Source organism: Zosterops lateralis, assembly GCF_965231275.1.
Source record: "Zosterops lateralis genome assembly, chromosome: 6".
Lineage (NCBI taxonomy): Eukaryota > Metazoa > Chordata > Aves > Passeriformes > Zosteropidae > Zosterops > Zosterops lateralis.
The window spans coordinates 39,736,668-39,757,347 of NC_139761.1; the positions used below are offsets into that span (position 1 = coordinate 39,736,668).

At 46.4% G+C, this 20,680-nt stretch overlaps 2 protein-coding genes across 2 annotated transcripts; one reads left to right on the plus strand and one right to left on the minus strand.

The window, feature by feature from the left end:
- The first annotated feature begins 1,130 nt into the window (after positions 1-1,130).
- LOC310910754 (transmembrane protein 178B-like) lies at positions 1,131-13,342 on the plus strand. Its single transcript, XM_083863752.1, has 4 exons — positions 1,131-1,551; positions 8,322-8,435; positions 9,655-9,792; positions 10,930-13,342. Exons 1-4 carry the CDS (start codon positions 1,170-1,172, stop codon positions 11,172-11,174), a joined length of 879 nt encoding a protein of 292 aa, XP_083719878.1. The 5' UTR covers positions 1,131-1,169; the 3' UTR covers positions 11,175-13,342.
- A 112-nt stretch (positions 13,343-13,454) lies between these two features.
- Positions 13,455-20,339, minus strand: PSMC3 (proteasome 26S subunit, ATPase 3). The gene is made up of 12 exons (XM_083863751.1): positions 20,197-20,339; positions 20,018-20,098; positions 17,185-17,310; positions 16,343-16,447; positions 16,186-16,248; positions 15,588-15,725; positions 15,312-15,455; positions 14,929-15,077; positions 14,331-14,427; positions 14,037-14,182; positions 13,789-13,870; positions 13,455-13,674 (listed from the first exon to the last, which is right to left on the minus strand). The coding sequence occupies exons 1-12, from the start codon at positions 20,221-20,223 to the stop codon at positions 13,564-13,566; spliced, it is 1,269 nt and encodes a 422-aa protein (XP_083719877.1). The 5' UTR covers positions 20,224-20,339; the 3' UTR covers positions 13,455-13,563.
- Positions 20,340-20,680: the final 341 nt, after the last annotated feature.

Genomic DNA, 20,680 nt, shown 5'->3' on the forward strand with positions numbered 1-20,680 from the left:
GTGTAAGAAAATTCTTTTGACAGCAGCCCTTTCATTTTGTCTGCCTTGAAGGCACCAGTGTGCAGCTGCATGGATGGTAATCCCATCTGTCCAGTGCAGGCTGCGGAAGAGGATCATGCAGAAATGTGGTTAGAACAAGCTGTAGCTGTGGCTGCTGCATGTTTCCACCAGGCAGAGTGCTCAGGGGAGATGAGCAGTACTCTGTTCTGGGCAGTGTTGCCACGAGAAGTGCTGGGGAGAGTGTTTAGGTTGTGCTCAGTGTGGCCGAGAGACCAAGAAGTGACGGGGGAGTTGGTGGTGGTGGGAAAGGATCACAATCTCCTATAGTTGAGCATTTGCTCCTGGGCACCAATTTAAAACTAATTTTAACAAAAAAACCCCAAAACTAAGGATTTCAAAATTGGACATTAAATTAGTAGTTTAGGCATGTCACTAGATGGTTTTATCTGGAGGCCAGAATTGATGAGACGATGCCCTAGCAACTGGCTTTGGGGAGTGACTGACAGTGCTGCAGCTGGAGGAACAAGTCCTGTACAACAAGCGGGATCAGAAAGGATTTTGTGCCCCCTATAAATGCTGCATTGAACTAATGGCTTGGATTTGATCTGCTTCTCATTGCATAAAATAGATGGACATTTTCCCGCTTTTTCAGGCCTTATTTTCCATTAACTGATAATGAAGGGTGGAGGAGAAGTCCTAATCCAAATGCCAACAAATAATGTTGCGGGTGGAGTTTGTATTTCACGTACATTTGAAGAACTGCTGTCTCCCGCGGCCTGAGCAGGGCTGCTCTCTGCCCTTCTGCCCTGGGCGAGCGAGCCGGACTCTGCCAGGCCCGAGGAGGCCGCGGAAAGGCTCGGAGGGTCGGCTCACCCCTTCCCCCGGTCATCCATCCCCGGTATCTGCCCGCGGCCCCCGCGCCCCGCCTCGGACACGGGCTCGGCCAAGGGCGGGGCCCTTGGAGCAGGAGGCAGGCGCCGCTCCGGGACCCCGTGAGGCCGTCCCGGGGACGCCGCGGTGCGGGCCCGAGCCCCCGGCGGGCGGTGCGGTGCGGTGCGGCGCGGCGGGCGGGGGGCCCGTGTCCCTTCCGGGGGCGGTGCCGCGGGCGGCGGCCCCAGCCGGGCTGCAGGGAGGGAAGCGCCCGCCCCTGCCGCCCCCGGCGCGGTAAGATGGCGGCCGCGGCTCAGGCGCTGAGCGGCACCGGGCTGCTCCTGGCCGCCGCCGCCCTCGCCCTGCTGGCCGTGGCCATCGGCACCGACTCCTGGTACGAGACGGACGCGCGGCGGCACCGCGAGCGCTGCCGCGGCTTCGGCCACAAGCGCAGCGACCCGCCCGGCTCCATGTCGGCGCCCAGCTCGCACCTGCCGCTCCGCGCCCGACCCCCGCGGGCGCTGCTGCCCGGGCGGCCCCCGGCCCCCGCCCCGGCCGCCGCCGCCTCCGCCGCGCTGGACTCGCACTGCGGCCGCCGCTTCAACTCCACCGTCTCGGGGCTCTGGAGGCGCTGCCACCGCGCGGGCTACGAGCCGGACAGCGAGGAGCTTATCCGGAAAGGTGCGGGGGCGGGGGCCCGCCGCTGTCCGTGGTGCTGAGCGCGGTGCCGGCGCGGGCCCGCCGGGTGCGGGTGGGGCGGCGGCTGCTGGGGCGAGACCGGGCCCGGGCCGGGGGGCGGCGCGGATGGAGGCAGCCCCACGGACCCGCGGCTATCGGGGTCCCTGGCGTGCGGGAAGCGGCGAGCGCGGCCCTGACCCCATCCCGGGGTCCTGTGCGCCTCCCTCTCTGCTAAAAATGCTGCAGCGCTGGGTGGGACCGCGTCCTCAGAGAGCCCCTCCGGGGGCCAGTGCAGGGCCTGGCTCTCGGTGGGCGTCCTCCTAACCCCGACACTTTCTTCTCATTGAGTGCTGAGAGACGTGCGGTGTTGTTTATAGCAGTGTGGTTTTTGCGGCAAGGTGAAAGGGACCTGTTGTTCCCGTTCTGGCGTGAGGGAGTTCTCATTGCTGCGGTAGATTGCCAGGCTTTCATGGTGGCAGATGTCAGTCAGGGCCCCCAGGGTGGCAGGAGAGAAAGCTGGGGATCTTCTGCTAATGTGGCACATGGTGCAAAGCCAAGCAAGGCCATGAGGTATAAATAAAAGTCCTGCGTTTGATGGTACAAATAACGTAGTGGGCTGACCCATGAAGTCAATGGGTTGTGTATGGTTAATGATAAATAACAGGACTTAGTGTTCCAGCAGGTACATATTAGCACAGGGAGAGTAGGAGTTGGGAAAAGTGCTTCCATTGAGGCACAAAATGGAAATGCTATCTTAAGAAAGCGAGAGCAGTTCTTCAGCTTGGCTTCCAACTGTGACGCCAGTCCTGCTCAGCAGAGGCTGGGTAGACTGGCACTGTGAATCTCAGCTCGTCTTTGTCCCTTCTTTCCAATGCACAGCAGTGGCTCTTACTTCTCAAAACTCCAGTGCTGTGTGCTTAGCTTCTTTCTCTATTTATTCTCATAGGATACATTTTACGTGATTTCATTTTTATTTCCATGCTGAACTCCTTTCGCTAAAAGGGAACTCATTAATTTCTTTCTATTAATTGTGGCTGTCATATGAAATATTTATCTGGGTTTTTTTGCTTCACATCAAGCCAAATGCTTCCGGCTCTCACTGAGATTAGCTAAGATGGGGGGAAGGGGTGGGAAGAATACTAGTTTGGCCCTCAATACTTCTCTTTCTGAGGTATTTTTCCAACACATAGAGAAGCTAGAGTCTGCATTCTACATGCAGGGCATTACAGGTGGTGAATGGTCCTCCTCAGTGTAAAACTGGAAAGACTCTGCATCCAAAAGGCTTTCAGTCTACTTTATTTCCTCTTTTTTTCCCTAGCTGTTCTAGTAAAAGACCTTGCCTTTCATACAAAAAGCCTTGCTCTCCTTATATTCTTTGCCTATTAGGTCTGCTATTGCTATTGTAAAGATTTGTGTGTCACCTTATGGAGGGAAATTATTAATAATAGTTCTTGTAGAATCAGATCTTTAAATAGATATGATTCTCTTATCCCTTCTCCTGACCTGCTTTACTAGCAGCCTTTCTCCATTCCCACTGTGTCTGTCTTTTCTCTGACAACTGTGATTAAGCAGCCTTTTCCAACTGATGGTCAGGTGTGGCTGCATCTGAGCTGTTCTCTCAAGCATGATACCTGGTCTGGGGCTTCTGAAAAGGAAATTCAGGTATTTTTTTTTTTTCCCCTGGTGTGACCTGAAGATCACTACCGTGCACTGCTGAAAGTCCTACTTCCTCCTCAATTTGCCTTAAGTTGTCAGCTGGCTCTTTGGTGATGTGTGATGCCTTTCTTTATTCCTAGTATTCCTTAATCTAGATATTTTTATGGTCTTTTAGTGACAGAGGAGTAAATTTTATTTTTTCTCACAGTTCTATGGTAATTTTGGTTTGGGTTTATAGTCTCCATTTTTTTCTAGTCTCTCTGGAGTAAGATTTCTTTGCTTTCTGCATCTCTCCTGAATTCTGAATAAATGACTTTAAATCCATAAATACACTTACCCATATAGATAATTCCATGGATTTCTAGTCCTGTATTTATCTACTAGTATTAATACAAAGCAATTTCACAGAAACTTGCATACTTGAGCGTTGTAGCTAATGATGCATTTACAAGCATCCATTTATATATCTAGGATATTTAAAAAAGCAAAATACATTCACTTCATATATTTAGAAGGAAAAAATGAATCAGATAATGTAGTGCAAAACTGAGAGGTGGGAAATGTTTAAATGTAAGATGGGAATGATATGTATGATTTTTCTTAAAATGCAAAACCACTATTTTGGAACTGTGAAAAATTACAGTTTCATTTAAAAATACAATTAAAAGGCAAAAGAAGAAATAATGTAAAAACCACATGGGGAAAATGGAGATTGGGAATCAGTAAGAGATAGAAGCCAAAGAACTGAACCATTTGGTGGGGAAACTGAGAGGATCTCTGTGCATATATGAGAGGTTCTCTGCGTGTAAGAACATGAGCACTACATGTCATCTTGTAGAGCCTATGCTCTGTGGATTCCACATTCAATAACTGATGCTACATCAAAACCCATCTGTATGGACTGTTCTTAAGTAGTAAGGTCCTGCAGGGATTTATTATGTCTTATTTAGGGGTCTTCTCTACCTATTAGTAGAGTAAAAAGGTGTTGCTCACAAAATGGTGACAGTAGCAGATGATGAATTGGGAAAGATCCATTCTAACAGGCTGCTTTGGATAACTCAATGGGCTCATTGAACAACATGGGCTTTAACATCCCTAAATTGAAGGTATTAAAAACCAAAATGTTCATCGCTGTTGATAAACCAGGGATTTTATTGCTTTTCAGGCTTAGTCTGAAAAGTCTCTTGGGTGAGACTGGTACATCTCATCTGTACTGAAAAGACTTCTTGGTACCACAATGTAGCTGAGAAAGTGAGGAGAACCCCTGGGTGCCTGAGCAGAGGAACACAATGGTTTGGGGCCATAGTGGGGCCCTTGAGAGAAAACTGCTCAGTCCTGGTGTCTGTACTTCCCATTCTTTCTGACTGATAATAAGTTGGAACAGTTACAGAATTGCCTGTGAGGTCTGTAGAGGATTTATTATAGGGCATGTTTAATAAACTTGATGTTCGGTCATGACCCTTGGTAAGTATCATCTGTCAGTGTGATCTCTAAGAGTTCTTGTGGTATTTTGAAGGAAGGTTGATTTATTTGATCTGGTGGCCCTTGGGTGATGATGTGGACAGAGTGAGCACATGGCTGTGATGCTTCTCACAATCCTGGGCAGAAATGGTAGGAAAATGTGAGGAAGCTTCAATGGCCACTTGGTCCTGGGACATGAGGGAGGGGAGGGCCAGGCCTCACATGGTATTTAGTGTTAACTGGCTGTGGCTGCTCATGGGCAGGAGGGGATCTCTCCCAGCTGTGAGAGTCAAACTGCTCTGATACTGGGGCACATAGCAGAATTGAAAATGAACCTTTCAGTTTCTTCATAAACCTCTAGCACATGGTGTAAAGAAAACATGTATGTCTTGAAGTTGGAGACAAAAACTAAACTGGAAGTCAGGGTGAGCTAAGCCCAGCATTACAGACTGAATGTATCACAGCAGGGTTGGTGTTTCCATGTTTCTGGCAGCTTAGGAGCAAGGGGCCTGTGCTCTGCCTGGATATCTGGCTAGTCTAGCAAGCGTCCTCTGACCTTTCCCATCCTTCATGTTCAATCAGGAGAAAGGACTCATCCAGAGACATTCACATGTACACTTCCAAGGGCTGTGTGAGTTCCAAGGGGAACCTGTCTGCAGCTTCAATCCTGAGAGGTAAAAAAAACATGTTGAGGACAAGGTGTTAGAAACAATGTTGGCTGTGAGAAGGCACAGGAATGTAGCTGGGCTGTTAAAGTGTCAGTGTGACATTGCTGGATGCAGTTTACTGCAGTTCATGTTTATTTTTTAATCAAGAAAATTGTATATGCAGTGTGACTCTCACAGTGTTCTGTTAAAGCCTTCAAAATGCTGGGATCAGGGATCCATCTAACCTTTTTCTTGGATATGTGCTTTATGGTAAGCTAATTACCTGTACACCTGCCTGCTTTTGTCCTGTATTCCCAAAGCACTTGTGTGCCAAAACAGGCAACGCTCACTTGTTGTTCACCACATGACTGTGTTCTATTAGAGCCCTTGCCTGAAGGCAAAGGTTTTAATTTTGGCAGGCTTTCTTATGGTGCTTGTCTGAGCGTGTTGTAAACAAAAGGGGAATCACTTTTCCAGCAGGTTTCTGAAATGGAGGGCAGGATGCTGTCCCTATTTTATAGACTGTGATTTCAGGTATGTAAAGCTCAGGTCCAAGGACTTATTGGAGTACCTTTGAAACACCTTTTACTTAACAATAACTTTGGGACTGCAGACCTGATTTTGAGTTTTACTTTTTTTCTTGAGTACTTAGAGAGCAAGGTGTTACACGAATTCAAATGCAGTCCTGTAGAGTACCTGGCCATATTTGAGTGCACAGCATCTCTGCAAGTGAGACCTAGAGATTCACTCAAAAAATGGGCAACATGTACTAGTGATGGCAAATGCAAAATAGAGGTACCAAAGGTTTCCTGGGTGCATGTTAAGATTTCTTGGGAGAAAGTGGCTTAGGTATTCAGCTGAGAGATCACAATCACTGCTTCCCTGATTCCCTGACTCTCTTGCCCTGCCTATTTCAGCTTTTCTAGCAGATCTGCAGAGATGCCTCCCTTGTTTTCCCTATAGTGGCTCACAGCAGCATGGGTCTGGCCTGTGCTCTTGGGAAAATGGAATTTTGTTGGAAAAACGGCTTGTGCTGGTGTAATCAAAGGTTGTTACCAAGCCTATGGATTAGAGGTCATCACTGAGCAAAAGCCCTGAAATCTGCCCACTCCTGAGCTTTTCTTTTGTTTTTTTTTTTTTTTTTTTTTTTTTTTTGCAAACTTGCAGTTTTAATATTATTGTATGTTCTACCTGTAGACAATTAGCACTCTGAATTCTGGGGAAGAATGGATTCGGAGTACAGTTTTTAAACCAGAGGCACAATGAATTGATATCCAAAAATTTCTAAACAACCAGTTTTGTATGAGAAGGTGGAGAAGCTTCAGATTTACTTTACATGTTAAGCTCTTGGAATAATAAAGAGCGAATATTTTTATGAGCTGAGAAGTCCATAGCTTTGATCATAAGGGATGTACATCTCTAGTCTTTGCTTTTTCTTTAATGAGCTGTAAAAATAGTAATCCTTGCTCTTGTTTAAAATGCTGCTTCATGTGTACTACTTTTATGATCAGGAAATATAAGTGCATAGATCATACTTCTAATGAATGCAGTGTGTTATAATCTGAAATCTGATGTCATTAGTTTGTTCTATATACAAATTTCTATATACAACACATGGAAATAGTGTCCATATTGAAATTGAGTTCAGTCAGCAGTTACAGTTGAAATTTGATTAGATACTGTGATGTATTGTTAACCGAGATATCTGCAGCCTTGGCAAATGAACTGGCACCCTCTGACACTAGGTTGTCCTGCTGATCATTGGCTCAGGTGGCTCCACAGCCTTGTCCTGAGGTGAGTGCAAGGAGGGAGCACTGCTCAGCAGGAGAGGGCCACTGGCTGCAGGTGAAGGGCAGCACCTCTGTGTATTGTGTGCAGCTGGAAGTGCTCTGCAGTGCTGGGGAAGCAGCTGGGAGCCACAGCAAGGGAAGGGGTGGTGGGAAGAATAGCTGAGAATGGGAGCCCGCTTGAAACGGGAGGAAATTCAGGTCACCTTTCCCTCCCTGGAATGATGGCTGGAATTGTCTGGGCCTCTCGTATGCAGCTTCTGATCTTGTGAAATGGGGGCTTCCTCTTTGCAGGTCCTTGCAGAAACCAGGTCAGTACAGTGCCAGTGAGCATTGTTAGCGAACAAAATCATGCTTCTCGTTGCCACACAAAGCTCAGTTCTTCTCCTGGGTTTTCTAGTATCTTTTGCAAAGCCGATCACTGAATCTGCAGCTCCCTGCTAGTGATTGTTCACCAGTATAATTAGCTCACTGGCCAGTTGATTGTTTTTGAATGGTTCTTCTGTACCAGCATTCAAATAGCTGTAATGACCCTGTAACCGTTGTTTAAGAGGAACTTTTTGTATTATTTAGCTATTTTACCTTCCTGGTTGCTCTTTTCTACTCCACCATCCATGTTTATTCTCCTCCATTTTCTAAATTAAAAATCCCTTTCAAGAAGAGCATGCTTGTAAGTTCACATTTACATCTAGAGTACTCTTGTCTTTAAGCTAAAATGGAAACAAGCCTACCTGGGTACTACTGTTCTTTGAAAGTAAAACAAAGAGCAAAAGACTGTTGGAGTGAATTAAAAAAATTCTCCTATGCAGTTCACTTTCCAGCATTCATTCAAAATTTTCAGAATGTTTCACTTCTGTCTTCTTAGAGATGAAGTCGTTCTGTCGGTACTTGGCCACGTTCTTGTCTCCTTAGACATCCCAAAAAGATCATAGCAGTTCCTCTAGAAAGCTTTTAGAGATGTTTTTCCTGATTGTCATTACTGTTTAACTTCAGCTATTGCTTCTTGGAGAGAGCACCTGGCTCCTGCTTTGCAGGTGTTTCTTTGTGGGTTCTCTCACCTCCTAATCCCAAAGCCTTTGAAGTAAACAGCTCTTTTTTGGTTACCTTTGCTCTGTTACTGAACTAAGGCTTCCCCTGTGCGAGCTCTGCCAGGCCAGCCAACTCAGCAGCGAGTGCAAGGCAGAGTGGTTTCGTGCTGTTTCACACCGATGTCTCTTTACAGGAGTTATTCAGCGCTGCACTGCTGTGAAGTACCACTACACCTCCAGCTCTCTGCCTCGCAACTTGCCCATCAACATCACCAACACCATCCGGCAGGATGAGTGGCACGCGCTCCGTAAGTAGCCCAGAGGAGGGCAGAGGGATGTTTGGATCACTAAATGCCTTAATGCAATTCCAGCTGAGGGCTCGGGATCACCTCATCTAAGCATGGCACTGGGCTCTAAGCAGAGATAGAGATTAATTAGTGAGGAAATGCAAGCAGCCAACTGTGATTGGAAGGGGACATGAGATTTGGAGGGGCTTAAAGCTGGGAATTCAGGAATACAGATGTGTGTAGTGAATTGCAAGGTGTACTCATATTCTGGATCTGGGCACAGACAGTTCCTAGCTGGCTTACAGCAAAGGTGCTGCATCACTGTATAGATCCTGTTGAAATTTTCTTTGTGCACACCACTGACCTAATGCAATCCCCTGGTGACCAGTCCTTTTAGGGAACATCTCAGTTTGTCTTTGCACCAGCAGCTGGCCCACAGGCTGCCTAATGCCCAAGTCCTTCCCACGCAGATAACTGACCTGTAGCCTGTGGCTGGGAATGATTGAATCATTTTTTTTCTGTTCCTGCTTCCCACTTCTTATGTGTTGAATTCACATAATTCAACATAGCCCCTGTCATGTGAGAATCAGCACCAAGGAAATCCTAGTTTCAGACTGAACTAGGAGGAGACGAGCAGCAATTTTACTATGGATAACAAAGTGCTGTTCATGTCACTGGTACACAAGCTTTTTTTTAGAGCTTGTTACTGGGTTGTTCCCATAATACTGTATTGATCTGCTGTCTACTTCTGTCCTCCCACTATTCTTCTTTCAGTTCACACTATGTGCCTCCCATGTACTAATCGTTTAGTCCTCTCCAGTGTCCCCTCTTGCTTCTTTTGATTCTATTTTCAGCAGAAAATTTTCTTCCCCAACAAACTCTATCCCAAGGAAAGATGCCACACCAGAAAAAAAAAAAAAAAAAAAGAAAAAAAGACCATTGCAGTACTAAAGTAGTAACATGAGTTTGTGATGCACCCCTTCTGTCCCACACTGGCGAGTATTTAGCTAGTACTACTCTGGATCAGGACAGAAATGCTCTCCAGCTGCACAGTGCCCAGCACAATGGAGCCATTTTAGATGGATTCCCTTAGGTACAGTGTGGGCAAATTATCTACTTCAAAGAAGCTACAAGAGGAGAAGTCCATGGTTGAAGTATAAACTTTAGAACTAGTAAATCCACATTTACTAGGTACTGCCGTCTTCATGTCTTTTGTCTTGCTTTTCTCCTTTTCCTTCAGATCTGCGGAGGATGACAGCTGGCTTCATTGGCATGGCAGTCTCCATCATCCTGTTTGGGTGGATCATTGGTGTGCTGGGCTGCTGCAAACAGCAGGAGCTCATGCAGTACGTGGCTGGGCTGCTCTTCCTAATGGGAGGTGAGAGCCATTTGCTTTTGCTCCTCAAGTCACCACATTCAGTATTACTGCTTTGTAAAAGTAAAGGTAACATCAGCCCACAACCACCACGTGAAGGAAGCAGTTACTTAGTGCAGCAAACTGTCAGCACAGTGCAGTTACCACTTCCAGAACTGGGCAGGACTTGTGCTTGCATGGGTATTGCATGTTTCTCAGTAGACCCCAATGTGTGTGTATGAGCCTTCTGCTCTGAGGAGCTGGTGTGTAGCCATGGGGACCATGTGCACAATGAGCACAGCCCTCTGGCTGGCTCCAAGAGTGCAGCCTGTGGCTCCTGTCAGACAGCTCAGCCCAGCTTTCCCTAGGAATCATAGGATAGGTTAATGTAGAGCACCTTTCTGATACTCAAATATGCTTAGATCTTCATGTAATGATGAAGTCCAAATCAGCCAAGCCTGAGAGGACACTGGCCTGGTGATAAGGACTTGAGCTCAGTGCTTGCCAGGGGTGTTACATCTGTTTGTTCTGGGTGGGAGTAGACTTTCTGTATGACCAAAGGTTTTTCTGAACTTTGATTTTTCAACTTGAAAATGGGCAGTATAGACCTGGAGTCTAGTGTAATAGTGTATATTAGGTGTACTAGAGTGTCTTGTGTTTTCTTAGGCTTTTTTCTCCTCTATATATATGTTCAGTGAATGTGTAGCTGATGACAAGAACCTGGGCACGCTTTGTGGGCTTAGCTGGCAGAAGTGTGGGTGTTCCTAGCAGAAACCAAAAAGTGCTGCACTTTGCAGCCCTGGGATTCAGTGAACTTTCGTAGGAGAAACTGCCCAAGTACTGTCTGGAGCCTGATGACATTAGACACTGGAAATAGTCTCAGGAGAATCAAAGCATGATAAACTATGACTGAGTTCAAAATTGCAATGAAAGGTGCTAAGGTTATTTGTGAAGCTAGGTGTCCTGTAGTCCTATCTTTTTTTTTTTTTTTTTTTTTCTCTTCCTTATAAAGAGAGTGGCTGGTAGGACTGCAGAAAAAACCTCAAGGGTAATTCTTGATTTTGAAAATTCATGACTCTGAAAATACTGAGGGGAAAAAAACCAAGAGAATAATTAACCTGTCTGAGGGCAGTGTAGAACCCTCTTGCTTTTCTCCTGCAGGTACTTGCTGCATCATCTCACTCTGCACATGCGTAGCCGGGATCAATTTTGAGTTATCCCGCTATCCTCGCTACGTCTATGGGCTGCCAGAGGACATCAGTCATGGCTATGGCTGGTCCATGTTCTGTGCCTGGGGGGGCTTGGGCCTCACCCTGCTGGCTGGGTTCCTCTGCACATTGGCCCCATCACTCAACACCTCCCGGGCATCCGTACAAAAACCCAGACAAGAAAATGGGGCGGTGTGACCCCAGAGGGAGTGAGGAGAGACTCTGGAAAGCGCAGCCTGGGCAGAGCTGTGGGTTAACACCAGGAAGAGGTGGCATGTCAGCGTGTGGAGAGCAGTGCCCGAGCTGTTGAAATGCCAGTCCACGGGACGCTGCTACAGCCTCCAGTCGCAGACACAGACATTGCAAGTAACTCCAGGTTTGAATTATTGGCAACTTGATCATTGATGGTTTAAGGGGGACAGTTCTTTCAATTTTTCTTCTGTTTACAAGGGATTAAGTCCAAGGTTGTGTCTTTTTTTGTGCTGTTTTTTGAACTGTACCTCCATGGTCCTGTTATTGTCCAGTTGTAAGGGATGTTTACGCACCAACTCTATTGCTGCAGGTCTGTGTAATTCAGACCCAATTTAGGGCAAGGAGCTAAGTGAAGTTGGCTTGAACACTTTTGCAACAGGCATGTCTAGTGTTGGCTCAGGCCATCCTTTCCCAAAAGAACCTTGATCTAAGCCGAGGTTTAGGCCAAAGAATTAGCCCATTCTTAGTATTAATTTATTTAAATCAAAAACCTGTGCTATTCTGTGCTGTGGATTCAGCTATTTACCCACTACTCAAACTGTTTCGAAAGGAGCTAGCTGTAACTGAGCAGCAAGACTCCAAGAAAACTCTTATGGACTCTGGGAAAGCAGAGGAAAGATTTCTCAGCTTCTTACACAGTGAAGGTTACTCATTTGGCTAACTAACATACCCTTGTTTTAACAGGCAGATGTATGCAACATGCAGCTTTTAACTTTTTCCACCAGAGGTACGTTTTTCAAAATATGTCATAGTTTGAGCTGCCAGGATCAACTTTCACTTCTGAACTAACTTGTGGGTGCAACTCCTGTTCTGTGAAAGGAGATGAGTAATTCTCCCTGAGCTCAAATAACAGTACTGCTAAAATAGCAGATGTACAGCCCCCTCTAATATTAGTGTCCAAAGGAACCACAGTGTATTTTCCTCAGGAACGTGTGGCTTCTGCTCAGTTCTCCACTCCCCCCCTTCCAATGTCAAAATGCCCTGAGCGCAGTGTGTCAAGGACACGCATGTTCTGCTGGAACAAGATCCCTCTCCAAAATGAGCACTAAGGACCTTGGTACCAGCACAAGTACTAGGGCTAACTCAGGAACATCAGCCAAAGTACTCTGGAGTGCATTTTTCTTTCATCCATCTATTATTTTTTTTTCCTTCTCACATCCCCGCCCCTCTCCCAAGCGTCCAAAAACTGCACAGGTAAAGATGAGATGGCCAGCATTTGGAGATGTTTACATTGTATTTAAAATACAATACAGTGGCATGTAAGATACTTAATGCTAAAGTCAGTGTATTTATGAGAAGTGTAATTTTTAAATGGAAGTTGTAATTCTCAACTGGCATTAAAAGTACTGAAAGACTTGTTCAGTGGATGAAGCCTCGAATTCTTTATGACTAATGACTCGACTGATTCCCCAGAGAGCTCACATACACATACCAGCAACAGTGTTAAAGCTTCAAGAGTTAAGTGACAAAGTTAAAACATCATTCATGTGTGAGTTGTGTTCAGGTTTGCAAAATGAGTGTTCAAAAGTTTCAAACTCTAAAAAGGTTGTAGGCTGTTCACTGGCTGTGCAGGCAAGAAGTGGGGATGCTGTCTGAGCTGCAGGTCCTCAGTGTCACAGTACACTTACTGCAGTATAGCCCCTTGATGAGGAAGTATCAGAGTCTTATGACAGGTAGAAGAATTGTGAAAGAACGGCCTCATAAAATCATGCCTGCTCTATTAAATTAATAGCTAGCCTGTCGTCTCTTCTAAGTGTAGTTAAGCAATTTGCAAGTTCCCATGTGAAAACAATATGAAAGGTTCGTTAACACAACCACCTGTTCTTGGGTTGGAAAGTAAGTGCAGCTGTAGACAGTAAGATCTGTTCCATAAGAACCCATGAAAGAGAAAATGTAAACAACCTGAATCTTATTTAGCACATACGCACAAGTCACCTTCTGACCAAAAAATGAAGTAGTAAGAAAATGACCAGCCAATAGGTGTTGCACACGAGGTCTGTGAAAACTGTACAAAATAAGTGACGTGAATGAAGAATTGGCTTTTCCCGCATGAAGAAAATGGAGTCTCAGCTAACTTATTACAGTATCAGAGTAGGGTTAAATCCAGTTCTAGCTGGAGGAGGGTCCAAAGGCAGCATGATGAGCACTGTAGACAGGAGGCTTTTAGCCTCCCTTACACAGATGTAGAACCACCGAGCAAGGGTGATAACCCCAACACTTCATGAATTTGTTTTTAAAGGGAAAAAATGCTTTATTTTTTCCAGACAGAAAATAAGTGATACAGTCCAGTCTACTCCTGTCCTCTGCCAAGGACACAACCTTGACTGGGCAGGGATCAGGCATAGTACTGCAGATTGGCTTTTTTCTTTGCTTGAACCTCCAGGATTCCTTCCATGTAGTCCTCGTGGGTGAGCTCTGTAGCTCCACGGCGGAGAGCAATCATCCCCTGCCCAATGAGACAGTATTTAGAGAGGGAATGTGAGCACCACACTAGTTCCAAATAATTACTCCATGCTAGCTTTCCCTCCCATCAGTGCTATTCCTATGGAGGAATACTTACCGCTTCGACACACACAGCCTTGCACTGGGCTCCATTGAAATCATCTGTGCAGCGAGCCAGTTCTTCATAGTTCACATCAGGGCTGGTATGAGCAAAAGGGGAAAAAAGTCTGAGAGCATGTATCAGATAGAAAAAGCAACATAGGGAATTTTCTCAGCCCCACAGTGAGCTCCCCACAAGTGACTGCCAACTGCTTCTCAGCCCTGAGGTACCATCGTGAGTGACAAAAGAGCCCCAGAAGGCCATACCTGACATTCATTTTGCGTGAATGGATCTGCATAATTCTGGCTCTGGCCTCTTCATTAGGCATTGGGAACTCAATCTTCCGATCTAATCGTCCCGAGCGGAGCAAAGCTGGGTCCAAGATATCAACCCGGTTGGTTGCAGCAATCACCTAAGTAGAAGCAGGATGATCAGTGTGAGGCATCTGGAAGACAGGCCTCTTCTCCACAAAGATTCACCAAGCTTCTTCCCTGGACATTGTTTTCCATCCCCTGCTAGAGCACCCTGGACCTCAGCAGCACTCCCTGCTAGCTCCCAACCTTGACTTGTGTGTTGGGCTGGAAACCATCAAGTTGATTAAGCAGCTCCAGCATGGTCCTCTGCACCTCCCGGTCACCGGCCTTCTCACTATCAAACCTGAGGGGAAAAAAGGGTAAAACTGTCAGTATGAACCTGACCACCCTGCCCCTATGTTTTTAACCACAGCAAAACACAGAATGATGGCAGTTCATGCTCCTTGGCTGAGGTGTTCCAAATTTTTCCTTGAAACTACAGTCCTACTGTGATGAGGACTGCAACTAGAATAACTGTCAGCAGCACCTATGACTTATTTAGTCCTTACAGCTGAATAATGGGGCTTATGTTGTCCAGACCCCAGTAGTAAATAAGGGTGAACATCTCCAGGTGCCTGCTGCAGTGAACAGAAAACAGTTTTATACAGCAGGAGGCTATCAGAGAGATCCCAAGTCCGATAAACTGCTCCTGAGCCCAAAGAATGTGGCAACTACTATCCATCTGTGACTGTGTTCACACTCTCCTTTTGAGTAAGCCAGGCTTTAAAAGGCTCTGCTTACATACACAGGCAAAGGAGGCTGCTAGGCAGCTCCCAAGAACTTTACAACATGGAATACAGCTCACCTTTTAGTGCCAATGGCATCCAGTTCATCAATAAAGATAATGGAAGGAGCTTTTTCCTTTGCGAGAGCAAAAGCATCGCGTACCAGCTTTGCTCCGTCGCCAATGAACATCTGCACAAGTTGTGGACCTGCCAGCTTCAGGAACGTGGCCTGGGAAGTGAAAGAGAATTAATCCTAGGCCGCATTTCACAACAGGGTCACTTCTGAATACTGTAAGAAGCCCTTCATTAAAACAAGCAAGCAAGCAAGCAAGCAAATAGATAGGAAAGTCCCACCCTTTGTTAACACCAATTTGTCTGTATGACCTTCTTCCCCTGGAGATGTTCTTACTCTTTATCATGTACTATTCTACAGCAGCAAACACTTTCACACGGTTCCTTTTACCTTGGTCTGGGCAGCACATGCTCGAGCTAAAAGTGTCTTCCCTGTTCCTGGAGGCCCATACATAAGGACTCCTTTGGGTGGCTGTATACCCAAATTTTCAAATTTCTCCTTATGATTCATTGGCAGGACAATGGCCTCCACGAGCTACAACAAAAGAAAAATATTAATACACAAACCCATTCTTCTCCACAGATCCTCAAAAGGCTGTCTTCTTTTGAGTTGAAATTCAAAGACTGTTGTCCACAGTCACACCAGAAACTAGACATGAAGTATCACCTCTTGGATTTGTTTATCGAGCCCCCCGATGTCACTGTACTGCTCTGTGGGCCTCTCATCCACCTCCATGGCTTTCACCCGTGAATCATACTCTGTAGGCAGAGTCTCCAGGATCAAGTAAGAGTCTTTGTTCACCCCCTGTAAACGTAAGTCCTTTGCTTTTAACAGGTAGGTCCCTCAGAGAGCACTTAATAAACACATAATCAAAGCTGATTTATTAGACCTCAAAAATGCAAGAATAACCAGCTTTGACACTGGCATTCATCAAATCACCCCAGCTTGGCAGAGTAGACAATGCCACAGTCAACCTTCCACATATTAAATGAGTGGGCCAGTTTATTTGCAGTAAAAAAGACAAGGTTTAAAAAACTTACTAAGTGATCTCTAAACTTTCAGTACCTAATTGTATGTATAAAGGACACACACACCAAACTGCTTTTCTTTACTGCAAATCTAACTGAACCCGTAATACCTTTCTATTAAAATTTTAGTAGAGAAATGGTCTTAGGAAAATATGCTTTGTCTTCTTTCTTAAAGGCAAGACATAAGCAATTTTCTGGCCACCATCATATTTAACTATCCCAATAGAATCACTCACCACCAAATCTCCAGGCTTCAACTTCTCAGCATCAACCAACCCAATAACAGGCAGGAAATATGTCTGTAAAAAAGAAATCAAATTGAGCAAAACCAGATGTACCAGGAGAAGATCCTTTGCATCACTCCTCAGATCTGGCTGGGCACGTGCGTCTTACCTGACGTGTAGAGGTCTTGATCACAGCACACTTGCCCTTTCTCTGGGAATCCAGGTCAATGTTTGCTCCATCCTCCTCCTGGTCATTTGGGTCAACATCCAGCAGCTGAAAACAAGGGCAAAAAAAGAGATCATGACAATGTAACCAGGCTAGCAAGATGACCCCAGGGTTGATGCTTCTAACATACATGCATTGGAAGAAATAAAACTTTCCATCATCCATTGGCAGTAGAATCCTGAAAGCATTAAAGTCCTCCTGTAAGAATTGATTTCTTCCTTTCTTTATGAAGCAGCATGCAATAGTGCATAGAAAGACGTTACAAAAGTCAGAACAAAGTGATTCTTTCTCCCATACAGCAGCTCACATTAAGGGCTAAGCTCATTAAGTTTTAAAACAGTAGTTCAAACCAATCCCATTCTTAATGCATATTATCAGCATTCTTTTTCCTATCATCAAAATTACTGAATTACAAAAAGAATGTGATGGAGGAACAGAGCTATGGCCTTTCATTCACTGTTTCACAAGCTTCAGAGAGCATGTGTCCAATTTCAGATGCTCAAGTTTATGCTCAAAAGGGCTGTGTCACCCTCTGATGGTTGTTAGCTACAGATGAACAGTACCCAAAGCCTAAGGAATAACCCAGAGAACAAGTGGGCAAGAGATGTGCATTTCCAGGTCACAAGTAAAACCAACAGAAAAACCTGAAAGTCCTGGCTCTGGCAGCATTGGTAGTCTGAGAGTACTCCAGGTCTTAAATTCCTGATGGGTTCCCTGCCTTTCTCCCTGCCACCATAAACTGCACACACTTTTCATGTCCCTGTGTAAGAGCCCACCACCCTCACCTCAATAACATTGGAGACAAGGTATGGCAGGGTTTTGTTCACTTTGATCTTCTCACTGTTCTCTTTGATCTTGTCTTTCATGGCCTGGAGCTCGTGGGTCACTCTCAGTACCTCACTCTTCATGATCTGCAATCAGCACATAGAAGAAAGAAAAAGGAACAGTGTCACAAGACTAAGTCAAGATAAAATTAATAGATTATTCCAAAAGCAAACAGTGACAGAAATCTAAGTCTGAGGAATAAAGAGAAATGTAATATATATAAAAAAGCAAAGCCAGCGAATTAGCCAAAATTTATTAGGAATCAAGGCTACATAGTCCATTTTGGTCTCTAACTCATCAATAAGCAGAAATAATTTCTTCCCAGTGTCACTTGGTAGCTTCAGGCTAATCAGTGCAACAGCTTACAGGGCTGCAATATGACCTACATAACAATATGGCAACTGTGGTTTTGTTTGGCTGTGATCTTTTAAAAAATACAGATACACAAGTAACTACATATACACACTTAGTTACGTTTTGCAAGGTGGTTGGAACTAGATGATCTTTAAGGTCCTTTGCAACCCAAACCATTCTATGATTCAGCCTGGGGAAGAAAGAGCTCCAGGAAGACCTCATGGTGGCAATTCTGTATTTAAGATGTCTTGTAAGAAAGATGGGGACAGACTTTTTTAGTAAGACCTGCTGCAACAGGACAAGGAGGTAAGGGTTTTAATTTTCAAGAAGGTAAATTTAAACTAGATATAAGATTTTTTTTTTACGGTAAGAATAATAAAACACTGCAACAGGTTGCCCAGAAATATGGTGGATGCCTCATCCCTGGAAACATTCAAGAGACCAGGCTGGGCAGGGCTCTGAGCAACCTGGTCTAGTTAAAGATGTCCCTACTCACTGCAGGAGTTGGCCTTTAAAGGTCCCTTCCAACCCAAACTATTCTATGATTCTGTGATTCTACTAACTGTAAGGAAAAAAAAAGCTCTCTAAGAAAAAAAAAAATTCTGTACTCCTCATCCAACAGTGAGTACATTTACACCCAGCACTAACATACCCCACACAGGTGTCTGCAGTGCTGTCTGGCTGACACTGACAGGCCTTTTCCTCCCTCTCCTGGTTAGTCACACAGTGTGCAAATGCACATTTTGTGATCCCTACTGAAGTCACTGGAGCACCAAGAGATCTCAGGAGAACTGGTCACACCTCAACTGGTGTATGTGATTCTGTTCAATGGGGAAATCCACTCTTCACTAAGAAGCTGTATTTTTTAAAGTCTTTATGCCTAAGCATAATACTGTGCTGTAACACATTCACAGGACAGAATTGTTACAGGAGTCAATACAGAATCTGTTAAATAAAAATGCAAAAAACTTAATAAATTTGATTTAATAGAACAGCCTAGAAATGATTCAAGGAAAACTGCCTGAAGGGAGGGTTCTGACAAACGTTTTGCAATTATAATGCTCTTACTAGAAAATTAAGAAGGCTACTTCTTACTTTAGTCTGCAATTTAAAAATAAGACACATATTTACCTTTACAGTCTTTAAAGAATAATAATGTACATTAGTAAGTCAGAATTACCTGTGGAGCCTGAAGCAGTATAGGATGAAGTTACTCTATAAAATTTATGAAATATTTTATCTCAATACTGCTAACACTGGGCAGCAAACATTCTAAATTTGTAAGTGCTCTTTTATGCAATACGTGTCTATCTTGAGACAGGTATATCTACTTAACATCTTCATGAATGATCAAGCAGGAGGATGGAATGTTTTCTCATCATGTTTGCAGATGACACCAAACTGGGGGCCGTAGTCTCTGCATTCAAGGGCAGAGCTGCCACACAGAAACTTTATAAAATACGAGGACACATGCAAAGCCCCACACCAGGGAGGGAAGTGCACCTTGCAGTGACACATGCTGGTGAGTGTCTGGCTCAGGAATGGACCTGGGGGTCTCCATGAGACAATAAACTGGAGAGAGCACAAACTGCATCCTGAGCTGTACTGTCAGGACTGTAGGTAGCAGATGGAGAGAAGTGTTCTCTTCTTTATTCAATACTTTTAGATCCTACCTAGAGCACTCAGTCCAGTTTTGGTGTCCCCCCATACAGCAAAGACATTGATAACCTGGACTGAGTTCAGCATAGGGCCACCAAGACGGCTGGGAGCTGGAGCCCTGTGAGAAACAGCTGAGGGAGGTGGGTTTGTTCAGCTGGAGAACAGAACTGCTTGGGCAGGAGGTGTCAAAGAGACAGAACCAGACACTTCACAGCAGTACACAGTGAGCAGATGAAATAACAAAAGACTGAAACAGGTGCGGCTCAGATTGTATGCAAAGCAAATCTTTATCCTCTTTATCCAGACGAGGTTTCTCAGGCAGCAGCACTGAACACCCCGTGAAGCGGTGCAATATCTGTCTTTAAAGGCTTCCAAGATCCAGCCGGATAAAGCCCTGAGTAGCCTGGGTTAAGGCTGACCCTGCTGTGAGGAGTTTGGCCCGGAGGTCTGCTCACGTCCCTTCCAGCCTGCATTACCCAATGATCCTGCCTGACTCAGGCCACAGAACAGACCTCCCCCTCTCCCGTCCCTACGAGGCAGGGAGGGCCTGTGCAACTTTAGCTAAAACATCCATGGTTTCGTCCAACACCCGCCCCCGCAGCTTCCTCGGCTCCATGCTCTTCCAGTGATTCCTCCCTACCTTCGCGGTTCAGTATTCCTCAATCTGCCTTTCTCGATTCAATTAACCGCGTCCAATATTTTGCTGTCCCCGTGGCTGTGCCAACCCGCCCGCCCCGAACAGCAGCAGCACAGAGTTCCCGGGCGCGGCCCCGCCGCTACCTTGATCTCGCTGTCGAGGAGGCGGGTACGCTGCACGATCTCCTCCGTGGACATCTTCAGCACCTCCTCGCCGACGCCATCCTGAGGGGGCACAACGGCAGCGTCACCCTCGGCCCGGCCCGCGGCTCTGCCCGGCCCCGCCACCCCCGGCCCGGCCCGGCCCGGCCCCGGCCGCTCACCTCCGACTCATCCCAGACCGACGCCATCTTTCCGCGAGCCCGCGCAGGGCGCGGCGGGTTCGGCCCGGCAGATTCCGCACTGCGCGTTCCCGGCGGCGCGGGGCGGGGGCGGCGCCACGGCCAGGACGTGCGGCCCGGGGGTTCCGCGCTCCCTCCCGGCCCCCGGCGCGGCCCCCGCCGCCCCGATCGCGCTGAATGTGCCGAAAGTGCCGAATGTGCCGAAAGTGCCGGCGGGTCACGTGCCCCCCCAAAGGTGCTGAGTGATGGCGGCGCTGCCACAGCGGGGCGGGGCGGGGCGGGGGTGGAACCCGGAGCCGGCGCTGGAGCAGACGGGGCGGTCTCCCGGAGAAACCCTTTATTACAGTCAGTGCCCATACACAGCGGCGAGGGGGAGGGAGCGGGGCCGGGCCGTGAGGCCGAGCCGGCCCCGCCAGGGGAGGAGCCGAGGAGGCCCCGCCAGGCACAGCCCGAGCGGGCCCGGGAG